Source organism: Octopus sinensis, linkage group LG3 (genome assembly GCF_006345805.1).
Source record: "Octopus sinensis linkage group LG3, ASM634580v1, whole genome shotgun sequence".
Taxonomy (NCBI): Eukaryota; Metazoa; Mollusca; class Cephalopoda; order Octopoda; family Octopodidae; genus Octopus; species Octopus sinensis.
This window is the reverse complement of record NC_042999.1, coordinates 80142524-80167486: the sequence shown is the minus strand read 5'-3', so window position 1 is coordinate 80167486 and position 24963 is coordinate 80142524. Positions and strand designations below refer to the sequence as shown.

Here is a 24963-nt window from a genome sequence, read left to right as displayed (position 1 = left end):
GCTGACCATATACGAAGTGATTGTTGTTAGCTGAGCCGGATGGATTCTTTGTTGAAAGTGTACTGTATCTACTACTGTTATTGTTTTTTATCATTATCACCATCATTTTCATCATCATTTTCATCATCATTTTCATCATCATTTAACGTCTGTTTTCCATGCTACATGAGTTGGCCGGACTCCTGTTGCTGTTGTGGCATGTTTTCTGCGGCTGGATGTCCTTCTTAATGCCAGCCACTTAACAGATTGTGCAGGGTGCTTTTCACGTGCCACCGGCACAGGTGCATCAACACAATACTGACATAAGTGCATTTTATGTATCACCGGCACCTGTAGAGGACAAACCTGTATGTATGAATGACAGCAATGTTACTTAGCTTGGTGCATATTCTCAAATACAGCAAATTGCCACATCTCCTGGTCCCTTGTCATTGAGGCCAGTATTCAAAGATCCTTTCTCACCGCTTTGTCCTACATCATCCTGGGTCTACCCCCTTCAAAGGTTCCCTCCACTATTAGAGCTCAGCACTTCTTCATGCAGCTGTCTTCATCCATACACATCATGCATTATGTTAATAACTCAAGTATGGCTACAGTGGTTTACCTTTTTCTTTTTCACCTTACACTACTACTACTACCTTCACTCTGGAAAGATAAAAGGCATAATTGAGGTACTTCACTAATACTTATCAATTCCAAAAAGAGGAATGACTAAGTTGACTGACTGCCTTTCATCCTTTGGGGATCAATAAGGTTAGTTAGTTAATTTTTGGCTCAAAAAGCAAAAAGCAAGGCCATGTAGGGGGACATGGAGTTATGTACAGGGTGGTGTTCATGTAAAGAGTTCAGGCCACTTGTGGTCAAGGGAGACTTTGAATCGAGCAGTCGTCGGCATCTTCACCATCTCGTCCGACAGCTTATTCTACGGATCCGCAACCTGGATGGAGAAAGTCCCTCTCCTTCGATTGAGATGAAATTGTCGCAGATAGAGCTTTTCGGAGTGACCCCGCAGCCGACGCTCTGGAGCTGAAAGTACCAATCAATTCCTAAGGTGAATATAATCAACTTGCTCCTTCCCCTCAAAAACACAGAAGGATTATAATTATCCCAATCACCAAAAACAAAAAGTTTCAAGCCTTATGTTCTATCGTAGAAAGGATTGTTATTATTATTTAAGTAGGAGTTCTTAGTGCTTCAGAAAAAGTACTCTGCAGAGTTTCTTTTAGCTCTTTCTGTTTGAATTCAAATTGCACTGAGGTTGACTTTGTCTTTTGTCCTTTTGGAGTCATTGCAATTGACTAACCCCACTTTTCACTAAAAATATTGCTGGTTTGTGCCAAAATTTGAAACTTTTATTATCATTATGGAGGTAATGAAAAGAGTAAAGACCCCCTTTGGTCATGAATAACCATGGGATCGCACCTAGAAAGTTACCCTCAGAGGCACAAGTCCAGGCAAGGTTGTTTATGGAAGACCAGCAGTCATCCATGCATACCATCCTCCCCTCTCTGTGCCACCAATGTTATCCAAAGGAAAGGCAAAGGCTGATACAGCTTGGCACTAGTGATGTTGCAACTCACTTCCACAGCTGTGTGAACTGGAGCTACATGAAATAAAGTGTCTTGTTCAAGAACACAACAAACAGCCCGGTCTGAGAATTGAACTCACTACCTCATAATTGTGAGCCTGATGCTCTAACCATTGATCCATGTGCCTACACTTAGGGTAGACTAAAATCATCATCATCATCATCATTTAGTATCCGTCTTCCATGCTTGCATGGGTTCAATATGATCCAGTGAGTCAATGGACTGCATTATGCTCCTGTGTCTGTTTTGGCGTAGTTTCTATGGCTTGATGCGCTTCTCTACAGATATACTTGGTGGGTTTAGTTGTTTTTCATGACAACAACACTAATGAAGTAACCTTGTAACTTGCAAGAAAGACTGAGGGCCTAAAGTGACCCGTGTAACTGAATAAGACCAGAAGAGAAAGAGAGAGAGTACAATGATTCTAGGTGGGGATTATCAAAGTGGGTAAAATAAGGCAAGAGGAAAAGACTTATTGTTGTAAGAGGACAGTTAAAGGAAAGACAGTGGAAAGATGTTAAGCTAAGTTGCATGGCAGGGGTGGGAGAAGACCCAGGGCTACTCTGCCTTTAAGGCCTAGCGTGGACAGGAGCTGTATGGGAAAGGAAACAGGAAAGAGAGAAGCTGATAACAAGGATGAGATGTACGTATCTTTGTTTATTTTATATATATGTTCAGACACTAGCCATGTTGGCATAAGTCCATATCTTACTACAGAAATTGCATTCATTCCTGAACAAGGATCTAGTTTGTCTTGCTGTCCCTTGCCTCGCTTATTCTCATCCTCATTGTTGAGAGCTAGTGACCATCGATGCATGCACTATCTTTCTCCATTCATTGCTCTGCCACTGTTCTTAGCTGTGCATTCAGCCAAAGAGTTCCAGTTCATTCTTTGATGTTGCTTTTGCAGTCTCTTTCCCTTTGCTCATTTCTCATTCACTCTTTTCTCTAGTATGTGGTTGCTGAGTTTCTGGGCCCTGATGAGATGCCCAAAATACTGCAGCTTTTTCATTCAAAAATTCTCTTTCTGTTCCCATTTCCTCAAGTTCTGACTCCTTTGATCACTGTCAGTCCAGTTGATCCTCAGTACTATCCAGTAACTCATGATTTCAAATGCCTTGAATTTGAATTAATGAAATACTGAACAGTATTGAGAATCAGTTGAACTGACCAGTAAATAAATTTGAATCTGGCTGTATTGTTTACTCGTAGGCTCCAGCTTTCATGTCCATACAATTCCACAGGCCAGACTAATATCTTCAGGAGGTTTTGCTATGATGTTCTTAAGGGCTCTGGCCTTTCTATATTGTATTGAGTGATTTTAAAACTGATCTTGTTGCCATAAGTTGCGCTGCTAAATGATGACCTCCAGCTCCTTATTGCTCTATGGTACCTCCCAGATATTTACAACTTGGTGACTTATTCTAAGGTAACTCCTCAGTATGGGATGTTGAGTTGCTTTGGTGTTTTTGTCATCTTTGTATTGATTTCCAGCTAGTATTCAAAACACTTCGCATTATGTCCAGAAATTTCTATGGAGTCTCTGATAATGTTGCAATAAGGACTATATCATCAGCAAACTGTAGATTGTTGATGTTCTTTTTACCAGTTGTAATTCCTATCCAACTAGCTGTGTCAACTGACTCTCGCAGTGCATCTTCAGAGGAGAAGTTGAAGTGAATGACTGAAACAAGATGATCTGGACAAACTCCTTGCTTGATATAGAATCATTCTATTTGTTCCTTCTCCACTCTGATAGTTTGTTGGTTCTTGTTAAGATCTGTAGTATCTATGAGAACCAACAACAGAGTGACAACTTTGTCATTCACACCCATCCTTTTCCAGACAAACCAGACATTTGTATGTCAAACTGTGGCAAATGGTTTTTTGTAGTCTATAGTAGCTATGTGAAGAGGGACACCTTTTCGGTGATCTATAGGTTGAATATCTGAACTCTTGTTCCTACTTTTCTTTCAAAATCCCATCATATGTACATCTGCAAACTTTTCTTCTATGATCTTGCTTGTGTGGCTGAAGAAGGTGTTGGTTCATGATTAGTGTATTCAATAGCTCTTCAGGTTTTCGGTTTTGGAATTGATTACTGATCTGACCTAATCTGGTAGCCATTCACCAGTGTCAAGGAGAGTGCTATGCAGAGTCTGTATAACAATCTGATCATCAGAATTTTGTTTTTAACAGTTCTGCAGGTAGACCATCAATTCCATCAGCTTTTTAGGGAAGTCACTGTCTCTTTCTTCTGACTCAAGTAGTGCTGGGAAGTCAGCTCATCCTGACTGATGTCTGCTGATTGTGAAATATTGTCCTGATGTACTCTTTCTCCATATTCTTTCCACCTCTTGAGAATATTTGGTAGATCATCAAGCACTCTGTCCTTTAAGTCTTTGTTGTTTCTATACTTCTGGCTGGAATCCTTCCTTTAGTGCTTTGGTAATGTCGTATGCCTTCCTCATGTTATTCTTGTTTAATTCATCTTGAATAAGGCAGCGAGCTGGCAGAATCGTTAGCACGCCGGGCGAAATGTATAGCCGTATTTCGTCTGTCGTTACGTTCCAAGTTCAAATTCTGCCGAGGTCGACTTTGCCTTTCATCCTTTCGGGGTCGATAAATTAAGTACAAGTGAAGCACTGGGGTCGATGTAATCGACTTATTCCCTTTGTCTGACCTTGTTTGTCCCCTCTGTGATTAGCCCCCTGTGGGTAGTAAATAAATATATTCTTATTTAATTCATCTTGAACCTCAGCATATACATCTTCCATTCATCTGGTTTTTGTCTCTTCTCACTTCTCTTTTCACTGCTCTTTTGATCTCTTGATATCTTTATTCTCCATCCTCTGTGGCTGATCACGTCATCTTAAGTTCTCTTCTTTGATCTACCAGTTGTAGTTTCTCTTCAGATATCCAAGGTTGGTTAGCTCTTCTTTATTTGCTACCCAGAACTCTTTCTGTTGTGGTCATTATAGTATGGAGAAATCAAATGTGAGAATTCTGATGATGATATATATGTGTGTGTACATGTATATATAAAAACATATATGCATATGATAATTAATCTTTGTTTTCTTTTCTTTTCTTTAGTAGTTAGACTATGTTATTTGTGATTCTGTTGCCTTTGTGTAATTTGTCTTTTTATTTATTTTATTATGATTTTTAACTTCAGATATATGACTACTACAATGTTTGCCCAGCTAGTTATTGGACCACCTGGTTCTGGCAAAACCACCTACTGCCGTGGAATGAGTGAATTCATGCGAAATTTGGGACGGAAGGTGTCAATCATAAACCTTGATCCTGCCAACGACCACATTCCTTACACACCAGATATCAATATCTCAGAACTGATTACTCTTGAGGAAGTGATGGAGAATCTGAAACTTGGCCCAAATGGAGGACTCATATATTGCATGGAATACCTTGATAAAAATCTAGATTGGCTGGTTAATAAACTAAAACTCATCCCCAAAGACCACTACATTATGTTTGATTGTCCTGGACAAGTTGAACTCTACACTCACCACAATGCAGTCCACAACATTGTTGAAGCCTTACAGAAACTTGACTATAGACTTGTAGCTGTACATTTAGTAGATGCACACTACTGCAGTGATACAGGCAAATTCATTTCAGTTTTACTCACCTCTTTAATCACAATGCTCCAAGTTAGTCTCCCTCATGTGAACGTCCTCTCAAAAGCTGATCTCATTCAAAAGTATGGTAAACTTGCCTTTAATCTTGATTTCTATACAGATGTTTTAGACTTGAACTATTTACTGGAGCGTCTGCAGGTAAGTCCTTATCAGAGCCAATTGATCATTTTCCAATTTTTTTTTTATCCTTTCAATAACAGCATCAAATGGGTTATTGTTGTTGATGCTGTTTAAGATGTTTAGCCTTCAGGTCAACTTAGGCAGAGCAGAATTTCTATCAAAATCATATCTGCTGTACTCTTCTCATTCTTACCACGTTGTGGGACTTCATTATCTAACTCATCCTTTTCTCATTTAATCTTTTAGCTTTTAAAGTGACCATATGTGGCCCAAATATTCTTCTTGTTTTATATTCAAACTGGCCCAGATCCAGCCCCTCACACCTACCATATAGTGTCATTCTAAACACAAGCACACCACTGATACATCAGAGCTATGAGCTAAAGCACCCACTACACTCATGGAGTGGTTGGCATTAGGAAGGGCATCCAGCTGTAGAAATACTGCCAGATCAGACTGGCGCCTGGTGCAGCCTCCTGGTTTCCCAGACCCCGTTCGAACCGTCAAACCCATGCTAGCATGGAAAATGGACGTTAAACGATGGTGATGATGATGAGGAATGTAAATAAATAAGCATTACACTTGGATAATGATAAAGGGTTAAAGATAATAGGGTGTGATTTGAGGGGGTTTTAACCCTTACTTTTGGCTGGTTAGACAACCACATAATGAATCCATTTGGTTCAGAGATTAAATGATTATATAGGCATCTTGCTTTTACATTTTGAGAATTGATGTGGTGGTTATCATCGTTTTTAGGACGACAGTTATTTATTAATTATCCAAATATTCAACGTTTCAAATCACATTTCTTCACTCACCTAAACGTACTTCATTCACACAGCTGTCTGATGCTCATTCCAAAAGTTTGTTGTACCAAATGTATACATATATAACCCTTCCTATCTTCCTGTATACAATATATAACCCTTCCTATCTTCCTGTATACAATATATAACCCTTCCTGTCAGCTCGTAAAAGCTTTATAAATTTCAAACTAAATTGTAAACTGTATTAATGGTCCCCAGTTATTTCTGTCTCATTTTTGTGTTCGTTAGGAGCTTATCAAGGCTACAAGCACTACCCTCTACCGCCTCTACTATATTCTATAGACAAGTACTGAAAGACTCCTTTGGTATGTTTCACTTGAATATATAATGAAGATCCTTAAATATAGGTTCACAGTATCGTCTTTTCCCGGGAGTGAGTAGCTGAGTTACCGTTCTTAAGCAGTTTTAACGTGAAATAAAAGTAGTACGTTCCTCCTTTGACTGATTCCATCCACAAAGTGTCTCAAGAGCAAGGAAGAGAGGTTTACCACGTCAGCTTCTTATTTCTCAGGGAATAAATCAGTTGCACTATATTTCAAGTTGTGGGATGGAAATTGTATTGAATCATTATAGAGAGAAGTACAGGCTGCCAAATGCAGAATGAGGGAAAGAGAGATACAACGATACAGTCAAACAGATTGCCAGCCTATTCAGTGAGAGACAGACGAGTAAAGCAGCAAATACGCTTATTAATATTTAGGTACAACAAAGGAGAAAAACTGCAAGTTAGAAAAAATAGTCATCACTATACCAACACATATTTCTGCAGCTTCATGCACATTACAATCACTAAACCACAGCAGCAAACATAGAATTGCTTTATTGTCAGATATTTAATTATTTCACTATTACTATTATTCTGTGTGAACTGGACAGAATTTTCAATTCAATCATTTCATTGTAATTTGCAATTTTCAAGGGACTCAACTGCTGTAAACATATTTAGAGTTACCTCCCTTTCGGTTTCTTTTAATTCTAAAATAGTTGTTTCTTTACATCGAATTTATTAATGCCTTTTCATTTTGCAAATGTTTGGTAATCTTTTTGTTTCCGTTCACCCTCTCTATTCATTCAGAAGAACCCTCTAAGCTTTTGTAGTCTGGAGAGTATTAACAATAATTATCATGAAACACCTGTTAGTTGACTGAACTCCACAGATTGGCAAAGCTAATCCAGGAGGGTGCTTTATTATTATTATTGAAGCCAGAGTGCTAGCAGAAACCTTAGCAAGCTGAGCGAAATGCTTAGCGGTATTTCGTTTGTCTTCATGTTCTGAGTTCAAATTCCGCCGAGGTCGACTTTGCCATTCATTCTTTCGAGGTCGATAGATTAAGTACCAATTGCGTACTGGGATCGATCTAATCGATTGGCCCCTCTCCCAAAATTTCGGGCCTTGTGCCTAGAGTAGATAAAATTGTTGTTATCATCATCATCATTATTATTATTATTATTATTATTATTAAGCCTGGTTAATCAGTTTCCATGGTATGTAAGTGATTAAGACTCCAACACTTCCACTGAATTTGATGCTGGTTCATTGCAGAGGAAAGTCTTAGTTTAGATAAAATGGAACTTGGTTTGTGAAGAGATGCAGAACCACTGGTGTACTCTTCTTAGAAATGCAACAACAAGAGATGGTTTTAGCCAATAAGAAACCATTATCCACAGCATTTGAGGACATGAAGAAGGACATTACCAAGGTACCATGCTTCGTGGTACCCTGGTGGTTGCTAAGAAAACTATGGGTAGAAGTATGGTTTGTGAAGGTCATTTACGCCATGTACAGAAGTGGTGTCTGTAGCAACAACATTATTAATAAAAATTGCACAATGGGGATGATGGTGTATATGTACTAAGACTCTATTAGAGATTTGAGATTATTCCATGTAATCCTGGTTAAATAAGAAGTAATGTTTGTCACCACTTCATAATAGCTGAATAAACCGACACTACCACTTTTTAACCCCCTAGAGGATACCTCATCTAGCTAGTTATTGATGCAATTTGCACCCATTATATATTGCAAGCAAGAGAGCAACTTGATAAGATCACCAGACCGACTGGTTTCAGGCAATTTTTGCCCATTCTTAGTAGGAGATACCTGTCCGCTAGAGATAGCGGAAGCTCATTCCAGCTCACTTGGAAGCTGATATGAACTACTGCTCATTATAGTTACTGCTTTCATTTCTTATAGAAGTTTGCTTCACAATCATATGGTCAAAGGTTTGATTGTTTTGCATAGCACTTTGGGCTAGTTTCTACCAATGTAGCCTTGGGTGATGGTGAGTTGAAAGCCTATTGAATGAAACCAGTTATACAGAAATTGTGGAAAATCATTAGATAGACTACAACTGTAATTTGAAAACTTTTACAGATTCTTGTCTGAGGATACTTTAAAGTAAGTAATATGTGTAGTATTATCAGCCACATGCTATAGAATTTAATACATTGGTTGTTCTATTAATTGAACAACTGGAATTACCATCATGGGATTCATTTACTCTTTTCAGATTTAGAACTAGGTGCTCTGCTCCCAAGGTCTCAAAACTTGTATTTTCTGGCTTCTGATATGAAAAGAAGGAGGAGTAGAGACATAGGAGTGGTAATGGTAAATCATTACTAAAAACAAACTATGTAACTACAAAACACATGACTTTACCAGATAAAATTGCAAAAGCAAACAAACACACTCACACACTCACACACACATCTAAACAAATTTACACATGTGTAATTATATCTATATTTATCAAGAATGTGTATAATCATCTTCATCATTCAACATTCATGTTCCATGCTGACATGGTTTCCATGGTTGAAGGCCCTTCCTAACGGCACCACTTTACGGCAAATACTCAGTACATTTTTCATGCCACCATCACTAGTGAGGTTGCCATGCTGCTTTCAAGGCTATGTGCCCTGGGGGCAGGGGCAACTTTATGATTGGAGGAGAGCAAGTTGAAAGGTGTTTTAGCTATACACACTAACACACATATACATTTATCTGTGTGTGTGTGTGTATATATATATATATATATATATATGTGTGTGTGTGTATATATATATGATAGGCTTCTTTCAGTCTCCATCTACCAAATCCACTCACAAGGCTTTGGTTTGCTGAAAGCTATAGTAGACGACACTTGTCCAATGTGCTGCACTGTGGGACTGAACCCAGAACCATGTGGCTGAAAAGCATGCTTCTTAGCTTCTTACCACACAGCCACTCCTATATATATATATATAAATGCATATGGAGTTGTTGGCATTAGGAAGGGCATCCAGCTATAGAAACCTTGCCTGCCAGATCAGATTGGAGCCTGGTGCAGCCTTTTGGCTTGCCAGTCCTCAGTCAAACATGGAAAGTGGGTGTTGAATGACTATAATAATGATGATGATATTTATAGATATATATTTATATGTAAATATGTACACACACAAGCACAAATTGGATTTGTGTGGATACATGTATATCTACATATATATATATATATATACATATCATCATCATCATCGTTTAATGTCCGTTCTCCAGGCTAGCATGGGTTGGATGGTTCGACCGGGGATCTGGGAAGCCAGAAGGCTGCACCAGGCTCCAGTCTTCTCTGGCAATGTTTCTACAGCTGGATGCCCTTCCTAATGCCAACCACTCTGTGAGTGTAGTGGATGCTTTTTACGTGCCACCTGCACAGGTGCCAGGCGAGGCTGGCAACGGCCACGGTCGGATTGGTGCATTTTATGTGCCACTGGCACGGAAGCCAGTCGAGGCGGCGCTGGCATCGGCCACGATTCGGATAGTGCTTTTTACGTACCACCAGTCCAGGGGTCCTGGCATCTGCCGGGTGCCAGTCATAGGATTGGTTCAATTTCGATTCCGATTTCGATTTCGATTTCACTTGCCATATATATACATATGATATATATATAATCATATATACATACATACATATATATGTATATAGGTACGCATATATGGGTGCAGGACATCATCATCATCATCATCATCGTTTAACGTCCATTCTCCATGCTAGCATGATAAAACATAAACAACATGAAATACGAAAATTAAGTTGGGTACCCAAAGAACGAGAGAAACAAATGGAAAACAAGAAACGTAACATAAATAAATGACCCTTCATCAGTTATCAGCTGTCCTTCTACTCCTTTTTCCAAGCGTGCTTGTTTTCCATTTGTTTCTCTTGTTCTTTGCATACCCAACTTTGTTTTCGTATTTCATGTTGTTTACGTTTTGTGACGTCCTGTACCCATACATGCATACCTATATACATATACATGTATGTATATTTGTATATATATATATATATATTATTTATATTATTTGATTGAAAGCCACGCATCCATTTCCAAGTTTATCTTTACATATATATATATATATATAATATATATATATATATATATATATTTCATGAGTATGATTATGCATATCGTGTAGATACATGTTATTTAATCACTTGGGTGGTTTTGGTTCCAAGAAAAAGAAAAAGAGGTAACTAAACATTATCGTTATTTGGGTGGTGCATGAGTAGCAGGGTAGCAGTGGGTGTAGCAGAGGTGTCAGAACTTGTTAATTAGAGTTTGTTTTGGAGAGTATTTTTTTGCTTCAGGTATTTCACAAGATTGGTTAAAACTCTGACACGCAATACTTGTGTATGTGTGTGTATATATATATATATGTGTGTGTGTTTGTGTCTCTCTTTATGTATTCGCTTATTCATATCAAGATACACACACACACGCGCGCGCAAACAGAAGTATATTTATATCATATAATTCTTCACGCAAATAGCCCACAGATATAAATAATACCAGTGACATGAATGATATATGCTTACATATGTATTTTTATAAATACAGATGATGATGATGATGATGATGATAAAAATAATAATAATAATAACAATAATAATAATAATGATAACATTGATAAGGATTGTGATATTATTACGATTATTATTTTTATGATCATCATCATCATCATCATTGTTGAAACAACAGTAATTTAGTACACTTGAATTTGTTCAATTACACTGTTTTATATGTGTGCGTTTGTGTTTGTGTATTTGTATGGTATACATGTGTGTGTGTGTGTATATATGTATGTATGTATATGTATGTATATATATATATGTATATATATATATATATGTATATGTATATATATGTATATATATATATGTATATGTATATATATATGTATATGTATATATGTATATATATATATATTATATATATATATATGTATATATAATATATGTATGTATATATGTATGTATATATATGTATATATATGTATATGTATATATATGTTATATATGTATGTATATATATAAATGTATATATATATGTATGTATATATATGTATATATATAAATGTATATATATGTATATATATATATATATATTGGCGTTAGGAAGGGTATCCAGCTGTAGAAACTGCCAGATCAAGACTGGAGCCTGGTGCAGCCATCTGGTTGCCAGCCCTCAGTCAAAATCGTCCAACCCATGCTAGCATGGAAAACGAACATTAAATGATGATGATGATGATATATATATATATATATTGGCAAATGCAGCGTTGTGTGTGAGATGTGAGAAATGGAATCATGGTAGATGTACGAAAATGAAGAATGAAGAGCGGAAATGTCGTGAGACCGGGGTGTCATTGCCGAGTCGGACGTCTCGGAGGTATTCCGTAAACCTGTCAGTGAAGCAGCATCCCATTTGCCCGATATATAGAGAAGGGCAAAGAGAGCTGGAGATGCAGTTGATGACATTGATAGAAGTGCAGGTGAAGGAGTTGGTGACATGATAGAGTCGATGATGGGTACCGGTGAGGAGGGTGGTGTTGGAGAGGTAAGAACAAGTGCGGGAGCAGTGAAACGAGCCGGCTTGGGAAGTTGGGTTAAGGAAGAAGTTGTGGACCAAGAGGTTTTGTAGGTTGTGGGCTCGTTTGAAGGAGGGGAGGGATCGGTTAGAGAAGATGTGCGAAGTGGAAGGGCTGGACTGGAGTCGCCGAAAGGCTCGGAGAATGGTGTGTTGGAGAGGTAAGGTGGTGGGGTGGTAGGTGAGGGAAACGGGAGATGGCGGGGTGGGGAGGGAGCAGATGCACGGTCCACGGAACTTGCTCTGGCAAGGCGTTGTGGATAGTGGTGAGGCGATATCCACGTAGGATGAAGTGACGAGCCATAAGTTGAGACTGAGTCTCAAAGTCGCGATCGTCACTACAGAGCCTGCATAGACGGAGGAATTGGGAATAGGGGGTGAAAAGCTTGGTGTGTTTAGGGTGGGAGGAGAAGTTGAGGTGTGAGTTATATATATATGCATATACTTATGTTTGCTTGTGTGTGTGTGTTGTCGTCTCTTTGCATTCTGTGATAGTTGTAAACATATGTCACTATCATGTAAGTGGTGTCCATTCATCTTCCATTTAAATATGTTTGATCAAGTAGAAAATATTACCTTTCTTGGAAACGGGTGAGAGTTAGCAACAGGAAGGGCATTTAGCTATAGAACAGCTGTCTCGGCAAAATTCCATCTGACCCATGTAGACATGGAAATGTGGACGACGACGATGGCGATGATGATGATTATGACGGCAATGTACAGATTAGTTGTGATTTTAGAATAAGTTGCTTCTTTCAGATTGCATTGATACTAGTACTGAATTTTGGAGCAAGCTTTTATTTTCATATTTGACTTGTATTAAAAGCTAAATTCGAACATCACAATTTTTTCTTTATCAATAGAAGTAACCCAACACGTACTGTTACCACAAACTATTGCACGTTTTGGATGTTTTAGCAGATGTGCACCCTCACAGACCTTCCCTGATAACATGGTCAAATGAGACATCAAAAAAAAAAAAGCAAAAGAATTTGTGGTGAGCAGCCCAGCTTCTCTGAATGTCTCAGATGCCATGACTTGAAAAATGTAATTTGCCTGCAACTTGTGGTAATTGATTTTGCGATTTTAGATTAAGTTACTTAGTATATCACATTGCATTACTTTGATACTAGTATTACAAGACGCTCATAGTTATTACTTTTACGCTGTACTAATTTTAGACCAGATTTAAAGAGTGCGTGATCGTCTGAAAGACGAAGTGTGATTTTCTGAACGAATTACTATGTACTTGGAATATAGTTTTCTGAGTTTAATTTGAGACAAAACCTCTCTGTTCAGCCTATTGTGAATTTTAAAGCCATATTTGTTAATAAGTTCGGGAAATGTAAATGTGGATTGTAGTGTGGTACATGTATGTGCAGACGCGCTCACACGTGTGTATGCATGTGTGTGTGTACGCGTGTATAAAATAAGAAAAAGACTTCTATAACAGTTAACGGAAAGAACAAATAAACAAGCGCGAATATACTCACTTTGTCAGCCATATTTTTTATCCGTCATTACGATTTCAGCACCGGGAAACATGGAATCACTCATCCGAAGGAGCCATGCTACGGACGGAACAAAGCGAATCAAGTTTTATGGCTAAAATCACAGAGCATAGCGACATGACTGGGATCATAAACATTGACGACAGATACAGAGTATTAATGACAAGGTAGTTGTTCGATCTGAGAGAGGATGCCAGCAGAGAGGAAAATTAAATATTGACTTTCTCCCAAATATAACCTGATAGGGTGAAACTTTTAACGAGTGCGGCCACTGCATAGTTCGTAAGAAAAGAAGAAAGAGAAGTATAATGGGGAAAATCTACGAGCTTGCTACATGAAATGGTGTGGGAAGAAGAATGAGAGAGCGGGAGAAAGATAAAGCGGCAAGGAGAGATAATTATTGTGGATCTGGATCTCTGTGTGTGTATGACATGCAGTCAACGTGCAAACAGCAACAGAATCATGTCAGCTCTTATGGAAGTCCGTTTTCATCCCTAACAGGAATTAGACGCCTATAATACCGAAGCATTGTTTTACTGACGCTAACACTTCGCCGGTTTTTTTTTGGTTTTTTTCACACGTCTTCGAGCTCACGTCTCGAACGTAGAAGTTATTAAAAGAAATACCAAAACAGATCGAACGACTGTGGGATAAACGAAAACCTTTCGAGCGAAGATGTCAATAAACACACGTAACGCATTCACGCACACAAGGCAGAAGCGCTTGAGTGTGCATGTGTTTATATCTACGACGAGCTTGTTTTTAGTTTTCTGTTTATTATGTCAACTCGGAAAGCTTTGGCAGTCCCGGACCTATAGCAGAAGACGCTTGCCCAAAATGCATTGGGATTTAACCTGATACCACGAGGTCGGAAAGCAAATGTTATACGTGCTTGCGCCTATATAATGAACACATCACACACAGGACGAGCTTCTTTCAGTTTCTGTCTACCAAATCCACTCGCAAGACTTGCGAGTGGATTTGGTAGACAGGTTATAGTAGAGGTCACTTGCCCTAAGGTTCCACACAGTGGAGCTAAACCCGGAGCCATGTGGTTGGGAATCAAATTCCTTACCACACAGCCACTATTTTGGTAGAGTCAGTCTCTTCTGCTCTGAGTTTCGCATGTGGGTGCAATGTCTCCAGTCATGTTACACTGTCGTAGCTTGCATCCACAGATGGTCTCAGAACAACAAGAGACTAATCTAATAGCTAACGCTGAACGTGTGTGTGTGTATGTGCGCGCGCGTATCGCAAAAGAACTCAACGATTCTTCCCGAGCCATGGGCTCATAAGATTCTTTGGCGTATATATATATGTGTGTGTGTACGCTGGTATTTATAGAGTGAACACTTTCGGTATGCGAATTAATGACACCTTCATAGAGTACTGCTGTTACAGTTCTATACTTAAGAGATGAGGAATTATGCACATTATTTACATTTGACGGATATTTGTCTTCATCTTGTTTGTTAATACAATGTTTCGGTTGATATACCCTCTAGCCTTCATCAGGTGTCTTGGGGTATTTTTCGATGTTGTTGTTATCATTATTATTATCCAGGTCAATGCCTGGAATCGAACTCGGAATCTTAGGCTTAGTAGCCTGCGCTCTTAACCACTACGCCATATGCCCGTATTTCAAAGGCCCGGTCTTGTCACACTGTGACGCGCTGAATCTCCCTGAGAACTACGTCAAGGGTACACACGCGTCTGTGGAGTGCTCAGCCACTTGCACGTTAATTTCACGAGCAAGCTGTTCCGTTGATCGAATCAGCTGGGACTCTCGTCGTCGCAACCACCATGGTATATATATATATACCATGGTAGTTCTCCAGCATGACCGTTGCCACATAGCTAAAACGAGTAAAAGAGTATATATATAATAGTAAATAAAGAAAAAAAAACGCGAGCACGTTGTACATGTAAAGTATTATCAGACTCTCAAAGAAGGAAAGAAATGTGGTTTTACGTTTCGAGCAAAGCTCTTCTGAAACAAAGTCCAATAGAAAAGGAAGACGGAGGGGGAAAAATCGCCAACGATTCACATGTGGTTACATTTTGAAATATATATGTATTCCCTATACTCATTTTTGCCAGAGTGAAGTGGATGGAGCAATGGTGAGATGAAGTGTTTTGCCTAAGAATGCAATGCATCTTGCGGCACGTGTGTGTGTGTCTGTGTAATTCGTTTTATTATTGCTTTATATTTTTATAGTTTTGGCAGTGGTGGTGCAGAGAATTGTTTCGGGAATTGTGTGTATGTGTGACATGCGTACAGGTAGGGAAGGGGTATGAATGTGGGTTGCTTTATTTAGTTATCTATGTAAGTGTGTATACAACAAATGCCGCTATATATATGCTATATATATGGTTATGATTGACGATACACGAATAACTCTTGTATGTTACTCTGTGTTGATACAAGGTGTATGTATGTTTTTGGTGTCATGACGTCTGTGTTTATGTATATATACACCTTATTGTTTGTGTATGTGTATATGCCTGTATTATATGTGTACTTAGACGTATGTGTTGTACGTATGTGTAAAGATACGCAATGTAGATTCGTATATGCTATGTATGCAATACATGTGCCTTCGATAGCTTCTTTGTATATGTGGGTAGGCATTGTGTACATCTGTTTGTGGTTGTATCTGCGTATAAGTGTGTGTGTGTAGATTCATATATATATATATATATATATATATATATACACACACACACACACCAGACATGATAAATTATAGATAGTTCTTCACCCATCCTCTCGCTATCCTCCGCTCCTCCTGTCTTGATTTTTTTTTCTTTCGTATATTTTTTTCTCGGTTTCTTTTTGTTTTGCATTAACTACTTTGATGATTTTAGCAGATCTTTGTAGTAGTACACATTTGCTAATTACACTCACACTAACCTACATACGCACACACACACACACACACACTATTTAGACCAGATCAACTTACAGAACATTACAAAACTATACGTACGCACGCTCACCGATAACCATGCACCTTCACCTTAAGCGCCTCTTCTACATTCAGAAGACGCATTTCAACTTACACATTCACATTGAATAGATACACACTTACAGAACAACTCGTTATGTTACAAACACACAGCTCACATGCATACATTGTTAATTCACATTGAAATATTGTTTGTGCTGAAAGGCTTATACGAAAACATACGTAGTGTATCTTATATGTTAAGGCACATCACAGAATACTGATATCAAAATTTTGCACACCTTCAACCACGCCCTTATGTTTGGCCCTGTATCGTTTGTGCCTAAATGTGTCGAGAGTGAAGTTCGCTTCCCAACCACAATGGTTCCTGGATCAATCCCACTTGTCTTCTATATGCATAGGCTGACCAAAGCCCTGTTTTGAGTGCATTTGGTAGACGGAAACTGAATGAAGCCTGTTGTTTACGTATATGTGTATTCACTAACACTTGACAACCGGTGTTGGAGTTTTTACGTCCTCATAATTTATTGGTTCGGCAATTTGGGCCGATAGAATAAGCACCAGCAAAATTAAGTAATAGGATGGATGTAATCGACTGGCCTCCTTCCTCTTAAAATTTCAGGCCTTGTGCCTATATTATTATTATTATTATTATTATTATTATTATTCAGGCGGCGGGCTGGCAGAATTGTTAGTGCGCCGGACAAAATGCTTAGCGGCATTTCTTCCGTCTTTACGTTCTGAGTTCAAATACTGCCGAGGTCGACTTTGCTTTTCCTCCTTTCGGGGTCGATAAATTAACTACTAGTTGAGCATTGGGGTGAAATGCTTAGCGGTATTTCGTCTGCCGCTACGTTCTGAGTTCAAATTCCGCCGAGGTTACGCACTGGGGTCGATATAATCGACTTAATCCGTTTGTCTGTCCTTGTTTGTCCCTTCTGTGTTTAGCCCCTAATGTGTAGTAAAGAAATAGGTATTTCATCTGCCGCCGAGGACAGACAAATGGATTAAGTCGATTATATCGACTCCAGTGCGTAACTAGTACTTATTTAATCGACCCGGAAAGGATGAAAGGCAAAGTCAACTTCGGCGGAATTTGAACTCAGAATGTAGCGGCAGACGAAATACCTATTTCTTTACTACCCACAAGGGGCCAAACACAGAGAGGACAAACAAGGACAAACGGATTAAGTCGATTATATCGACTCCAGTGCGTAACTGGTACTTATTTAATCGACCCCGAAAGGATGAAAGGCAAAGTCGACCTCGGCGGAATTTGAACTCAGAACATAGCGGCAGACGAAATACCGCTAAGCATTTCGCCCAGCGTGCTAACATTTCTGCCGGTGGGTAATTAAAACACTGAACGTTCTCCTGAAAATCCCCATCGCCAAAACGAACAACGAGCGTTAGAACATTTTTTAGTGATTTGAAAGATTACCTTTCTATTAGATTTATCTGATTTGATTGATGTAAAAATATGATAATTACTATTATCATACCTGTGTCTATTTTGATATAAGATTGAAAAAGTCGACCTTGTTTGCAAAAAGAATGTGGATCTGAGTTTGCACCCGCTTCCAACTTATTCTCTTATCACATCAAACTGTTTGTTGTTACTAGTGAATCGGTTGTGTTTTATGATTTAAGATCCTTGTACTTTATCGAGATAAAGGAGGCGTGCTTGGCTGAATCGTTAGAACGCCAGGCAAAATGCTTTTCGTCTGTCCTAACGTTCTGAGTTCAAATTACCTTTCATCCTTTCGGTGGGGGGCGATAAAATAAGTACCAATTACTTACTCCCCCCCCCTAAAATTTCTGGCCTTGTGCCAAAATGTGAAACGAATTTACAATTTTCTTAATCGTCGAAACTGTTACGAATAAAGTTGTTGCGTAGCCACTGATCAGTCCTGATTTAATACACCCACTGCATGCCAGATGACCAGGTTCAATTCCTAGAACCTTCTTCCCTTTTTTTTTCGCCCTTTTCAAGCCTAGCCAGGCTCATGGGCCCGGTTTCCCGGTTTCTGTGGCATATGTGTTCCCCCCAGCTGGACGGGACGCCTGTCCATCGCAGCGTTACTCAAGAAACAGGAAGAGAGAGTGAGAGAAAGTTATGGCGAAAGAGTACAACAGGGTTGGCCACCACCCCCTGGCAGAGCCTCGTGGAGCTTTTAGGTGTTTTCGCTCAATAAACACACTCAACGCCCGGTCTGGGAATCGAAACCGCGATCCTCCGCTGCCCTAACCGCTGGGCCATTGCGCCTCCAGAACCTTCTTCCTAGTTATACCTTATTTCCAGTAGTCAATGACCAATCACACTGTGCACTTGAACGTCCTACTGTATGACAGTCTGTACATGTTACACTCACTATTACTCTGTGTATTTACAAATTCTAATGATGACGACAGTGGGGAAGAGCGAACATAGGCACAAAACCACAAATTTGGTGGGGAGAGGGTTTAGTCGAATAAATCGACTATGTTTTATTTTATCGACACCAGAGGGGTGAAATGAAAAAGTTGACCACGGTGTGATTTGAACTCAGAACTTAAAGACTCGAATGAAAATACAGTAAAGCATTTTGTCCGAAGCTATAACAAATTATTCTGCCAAATAATTTTTTCTGCTATCGACACAAGGCCTGAAATTCTGGGTAAGGGGATTTAGCGGTTCCATCGACCCAAGTGCTCTGAACTGATACTTATTTTATTGAGCCCGAATGGATGAAAAGCAAAGTCGGATCTTTACATTTTGACCTACAGATTTAAAAAATAATTTTTTGTGACTAAGCACTTTGAAACTTCGGACTCTGGTATAATGTGTCAGATTAAAATATCTTTACTCTTAGCATTTTTGAGAAAAGCTTATATTTACGAAGTTATTTCACGTTAAAGTTCTCGTATTTCGGTAATTTCAACCAATGACGTGTATTCAGCTGAATAAAATTACTGCTGTTGTTTGTCAACAAGAACTTCCGGCGGTGTATATTTCGTTTGTCACTGTTATTTATGACAACCCTAAAACCTGTACAAACGCACGAACGATGTCATATGTAACACTGACAAACGAAAAATACACCGCCGATAGTTGTAATTTTATTCAGCAGAATGCGCGTCATTGATTAGTTGAAATTACCGAAATACGAGAACTTTAACGTGAAATAACTTCGTAAATAGAAGTTTTTCTCAAAAATGCTAAGAGTAAAAGATGTTTTATATGACACATTCTACCAGAGTCCGAGGTTTGAAAGTGTTTAGTTACAAAAAATTGTTTTTTAAATCTGTAGGTCAAAAGGTAAAGATCCGCAAAGTCGACTTTGACGGATTTTGAACTCGAAACGTGAAGACGCTAAGCATTTTGTCCGATGTGCTAACGATTCTGCCAGCAGCTCTCTACCAAACAATAAGGCGTGCCAGTTAAACTCTTCACCGCCTTATCCACCCTCATCCTACCATGTAAAAACACTTTAGACATAAAACGTAAGAAAGATGGCGGGAAATATATGTTGATCTGAACGAGATGTTCTATTAATAGGTATTAAAACCGCCGTAGATTATAATATAAATTAAGCGAAGTCCTCTTAAATTGACTCGCTTACCTACCACATTATAGTGTAGACACATTAAGAGGAACAATAAAATTTCCATTAGAGAGCCATTCCGACAAGAGGGTGAAATAAAAAGAGAAAGGAAGAAAAAAAAAACTAAGAATGGTAACAACCACGATAATAACACTAAAAACGTATCTACTTAAGTTATCTGGCGCAGCGGGCGGTTTCATTCTAAATGTGTATGTTAAGTAATTTTAAAGTTCAAAAATTTTCGTGTCCCTTTCCGCGTATGTATTCACTTTTCATTTATTTTATAGACTGTTGCTTTTGTATATACGTATTATTTTATTTATTTTCGGATGCTTCTGTTTTTGGTTTTTATTGAATTAAGTTGTGATAGCCTTGACACAGTGAAGCGCTTATTGTGTGTGTGTGTCTGTGTGTCCTTTTTTTTTTATTTATTTCAATCATTGAACTGCGCCCATGCTGGGGTGTTGTTTTAAAGTTTTAGTCGAATTGACCCCCAAGACATTCTTTTTTAAGTTTCGTAATTATTCTGTCGGCATTTATTGCCGTACTGCTACGTTACGATGACGAATACAAACGAACACCGATTAAGATGTGAGGCGAAGACACACACACACGTACACACATATAAATGTATATACAGAATATTTAATCTGCAGTCGTTAGTCCGACAAAATATATTGTTTCGCCTACGCTACTTCAGGAATTAAGTAACAAAAATTATGGATGAGTTCACTTATAGCATATGAAAAGAGGGGGAATGGGAGAAAAATAAGTCACACACACACACATACATATGCGTATACACACGCAAACAGATAAACATATCACATACACGCACGCACACATACACAAAAATATAGATACATACACTTATGCATACATTTTCTTTTATTCTTTTCTTTTACTTGTTTCAGTCATTTGACTGCGGCCGCACCGCATTTAGTCGAACAAATCGCCCGCAGGATTTAATCTTTGTAAGCCTAGTACTTATTCTATCGATCCCTTAGGCCGAACTGCTAAGTTACGGGAACATAAACACACCAACATCGGTTGTCAAACACACACACACACACAGATATATATATATATATATATATATATAATATATATATATATATATATATACGACGGGCTTCTTTCAGTTTCCGTCTACCAAATCCACTCACGAAGTTTTGGGTCAGCCCGAGGCTATAGTAGATGACACTTGCCCAAGATGCCACGCAGTAGGACTGAACCCGGAACTATGTGGTTGGTAAGCAAGCTACTTACCACACACCCACTCCTCCATGTAAATATAACGGTGTCAAATATTATCACTGGCCCAGTAGCTTTTTGAGGGAAGGCGGAAGTCGATTACATCGACTACAGGTACTTAATTGATTCTTACTTTACCAATCCCGTAAGAATGAAAGGAAAAGGTGACCTCGACGGAAGGATGCATATAAATATAATACAAATAATAAGACAAATAGTTTACCACGGCTTTAATCGCCAGTTACAATTGTTTCTGTCCCAATTCTCTTTCTGACGCCAATTCACTGAAAAGTTTCATGTGAAAGTTATGTAATAATATTGGCGGGTTTTAAACATTAAAGTGGAACTTAATCAGATCTGCGTTAAAGGTGCGCTCTTACATTGAGCGTTGTGTTGTGATTTGTTGCTTGTTTACACGATGAAGGCGCATGGCTCAGTGGTTACAGCATCGGGCTCACAATCATGAGGTAGTGTTCTGGAGCAAGACACTTTATATATTTATTGCTCCTGTTCACTCAGCTATAGAAATGAGTTGCGACGTCACAGGTGTCAAGCTGCATCGGTCTTTGCCTTTCCCTTAGATAGCATCAGTGGTGTGGAGAGAGGAGACTGGTATACATGGTCGACTGCTGGTCTTCCATAAACAACTTTGCTTGGACTTGTGCCTCGGAGGGTAACTTTCTCGGTGCAATCCCATGGTCATTCATGACCAAAAGGGTCTTTAAGCAAAACACAACACACATTATATATTTCCTGCACGTGAGAAAATTTTACTGTATCTGTGTGATCTATAGTTAGTGCGTATGATTATGCGTATATGCTATAGTATATGTATATCTTTTATAGTGTCTATTTACAACAGAATATCCGTGTCAATCCTCAAAATCGCCCATCCCATTAATACAAATCTTATTCAATATATATTTTCAATATCTCCCCATCCACATTTAGTTAAAAAAATTTTTAACCATTACGTCATACATGCATTCATGTTTCCGTTGTCTGTGTGTGAGTCATGTGTGTAATGTACGTCAATGAGTTTGTGTTTTAAACAAATATGCGTGTGTGTATGTCGGAGAGTTGGTTTAGGGTTTGAAAATGCACCCGAGTTTTAAAACGATTTGTAACTTTTAAATTTTGTAACAAATTTATTAAAATATCAAACCAATTTCAACATTTTTTGTTTATCGGTGGTAAACAAAAAATATCTACAACAGAAATTGTTTAAAGAAACATTTTTCTTACTCTCTTAAGACTTCAACGTATTTGATTTTTAATATAATTCAGTGATACTGAACTTTCAGTCATGTATGACAGTTATGAAACTCCCAAACTTATATTATTATCTATCTCTATGAAATTTATTGAATATTGGAATTATTTAGGAACATTTGATTTTTAAGCTTATTTTTCCGAATTTTCCCTTGTACTTTCAGTCTCTCCTAAACTTTTATTCATTTCACATTGATAAACAAAATGATTGTTGAAACCGGTTTGCTATTTTGATAAATTTATTAAAAAGAAGTTTGCTTCCCAACCACTTGGTTCTGGGTTCAATCTCACTGCGTGACATGTTAAACAAGTGTCTTCTACTATAGTTCCGGAGCCCGACCAGATCTTTTGTGAGAGGATTTGGTTGGCGGAAACTGAAAGAACTCTCTGAATGTCTTCGTGTGTGTGTCCCCTTGTCTTAACAATGTATGATGCATGTAAATGGTTGCCATGTAGTGCCAATAATTTTCTTCCAATATTCAGCGTGAACATGCCTGACCGTAGGGAAATATTATCTTGCTTATAAACATTTGAGGGTTGGTAACAGAAAAGACATCCGGATGTATAAAATCTGCATCAATTTACTCCATCCGACCTAGACAATCAGGGTGGCGGAACAGACACTGAGATAATTGAAGTGAGCGTTAAAATGTTGTTAATGACGATTATATATATATATATATATATATATATATATATAATTTTTAGAAAAAGAAAATCAATACGATTTATCCTCATCGGGATGCAAAACTTTTTTTTTTAATTTCTTTCAAATAATTCAGTAAAAATTTGAAATTCTTCAAGTAGTTGTAAGATCCGACACTTGTCCAAGGTTCTGTGCATCGTGATTGAACCGGAGACTACGTGGCTGCAAAGCGTGTTAACCACACAACCATGTAATTCAGTGTTCTCTGGTTTTATAGCTATTTGCGTGATATGATTTTCATTGGTGTGTTTAATTGGGCTTAATATTCTTGATGGCGTGTATCTTCTCATGCTATGGATGTCGCGTTATAAGGTTTATTAACCTGATATTACACACACACACACACACATATATATATATATATTTTGTTGTATATGAATAATTATTTTAGTCATTTTAGTTTGTCTTGTTTATTCGTAAGCCAGTCCCAGTGGCTTTTTTTGCACTGGCGCCTCCAAGCAGTAGTCTCAACGATAACGGCACGAAACTATTAAGATATCTTGCATGTTGATTGATGAGGAATTATCTACAAATTTTCCGTGTTATGGTTTTGTCAAAATTTCCGTTTGTTCTGTTTTTGTTCAATTTTCCGGTTATGTTTTTGTAAAATCTTTGAAACACACTAGTACTATTTTGAGCCTGGTACTCATTTTAATCGAAACCTTTTGCTGAATCGCTAAGTTACAAGGACGTAAACACACCAACACCCATTTCAAGTGGCGTTGTGGGATAAACACACACATCCATCCATCCATACATACATACATACATACATACATACATACGACGTGCTTCTTTCAGTTTCCATCTACTCCACTCACAAGGCTTTGGTTGGCTCGCGGCCATATAAGATACTTGCCCAAAGTGCCACGCAGTAGGACTGAAACCGGAACCATGTGGTCGGGAGCAATCTTTTTTCCACACAGCCATGCCTGCGCCTATTAAAGGAGGAATCTCTGCTTGGACTCCTTCCACAATTGTCTGTCTCTGATCAGTGGTGGCCATCAAGGCCCTGGGGTAACGGTGAAATCATCTCGCCAAATTGTCTTTGGTCTACTTCTTGATCATGTTCATTATCTTGCTGTCCGTTCTGTCACTCTGAGTGTCCCTCTTCAGTCGCGCGATGTGACTAACCCTTCTATATTTGTTCTCCCTGGTGGTTCTTGTGGTGTCATTGCTTCTCGTATGCTGTCGAATCCAGGCGTTGGTTTTCTCGTCCTGCAATGTAATGCCGAGCATGGTTCGTTCCATTTTTCAGTTGGGCTACAATGAGGGCGTTCATGATAGTAATGCTAAAAGCTCTTGTTTCACTTCCGTAAATCGTCACTGGAAGGGTGTATTCTTTGAAGGTCTTTCTTTTACTTTTCATGGAAACCTCGTCAGTGGCTCTTAAATGAGCTCAACCAACTTCGGCAGATTTTACAGGTGTATAAAAATGATAACTAAAGCGGCAGTATCTTATTAAACAATGACAACATAGAATGACATAAAGTGACTGAACCAGCAGAACGACCTACCGACCAGTCATATAAGCCAGCCGCAGTCATATAAGAAAGAAA

At 38.5% G+C, this 24963-nt stretch overlaps 1 protein-coding gene across 1 annotated transcript in view; it reads left to right on the top strand.

Moving 5' to 3' along the window:
* The window catches only part of LOC115209313 (GPN-loop GTPase 2), a 60898-nt gene that overhangs the window by 1316 nt on the left and 34619 nt on the right, over positions 1–24963 (top strand). The window contains exon 2 of the mRNA XM_029777654.2: positions 4768–5392. Coding sequence (XP_029633514.1) covers positions 4772–5392 — 621 coding nt within the window. The 5' untranslated portion in view covers positions 4768–4771. The remainder of the gene's footprint in view (positions 1–4767; positions 5393–24963) is intronic.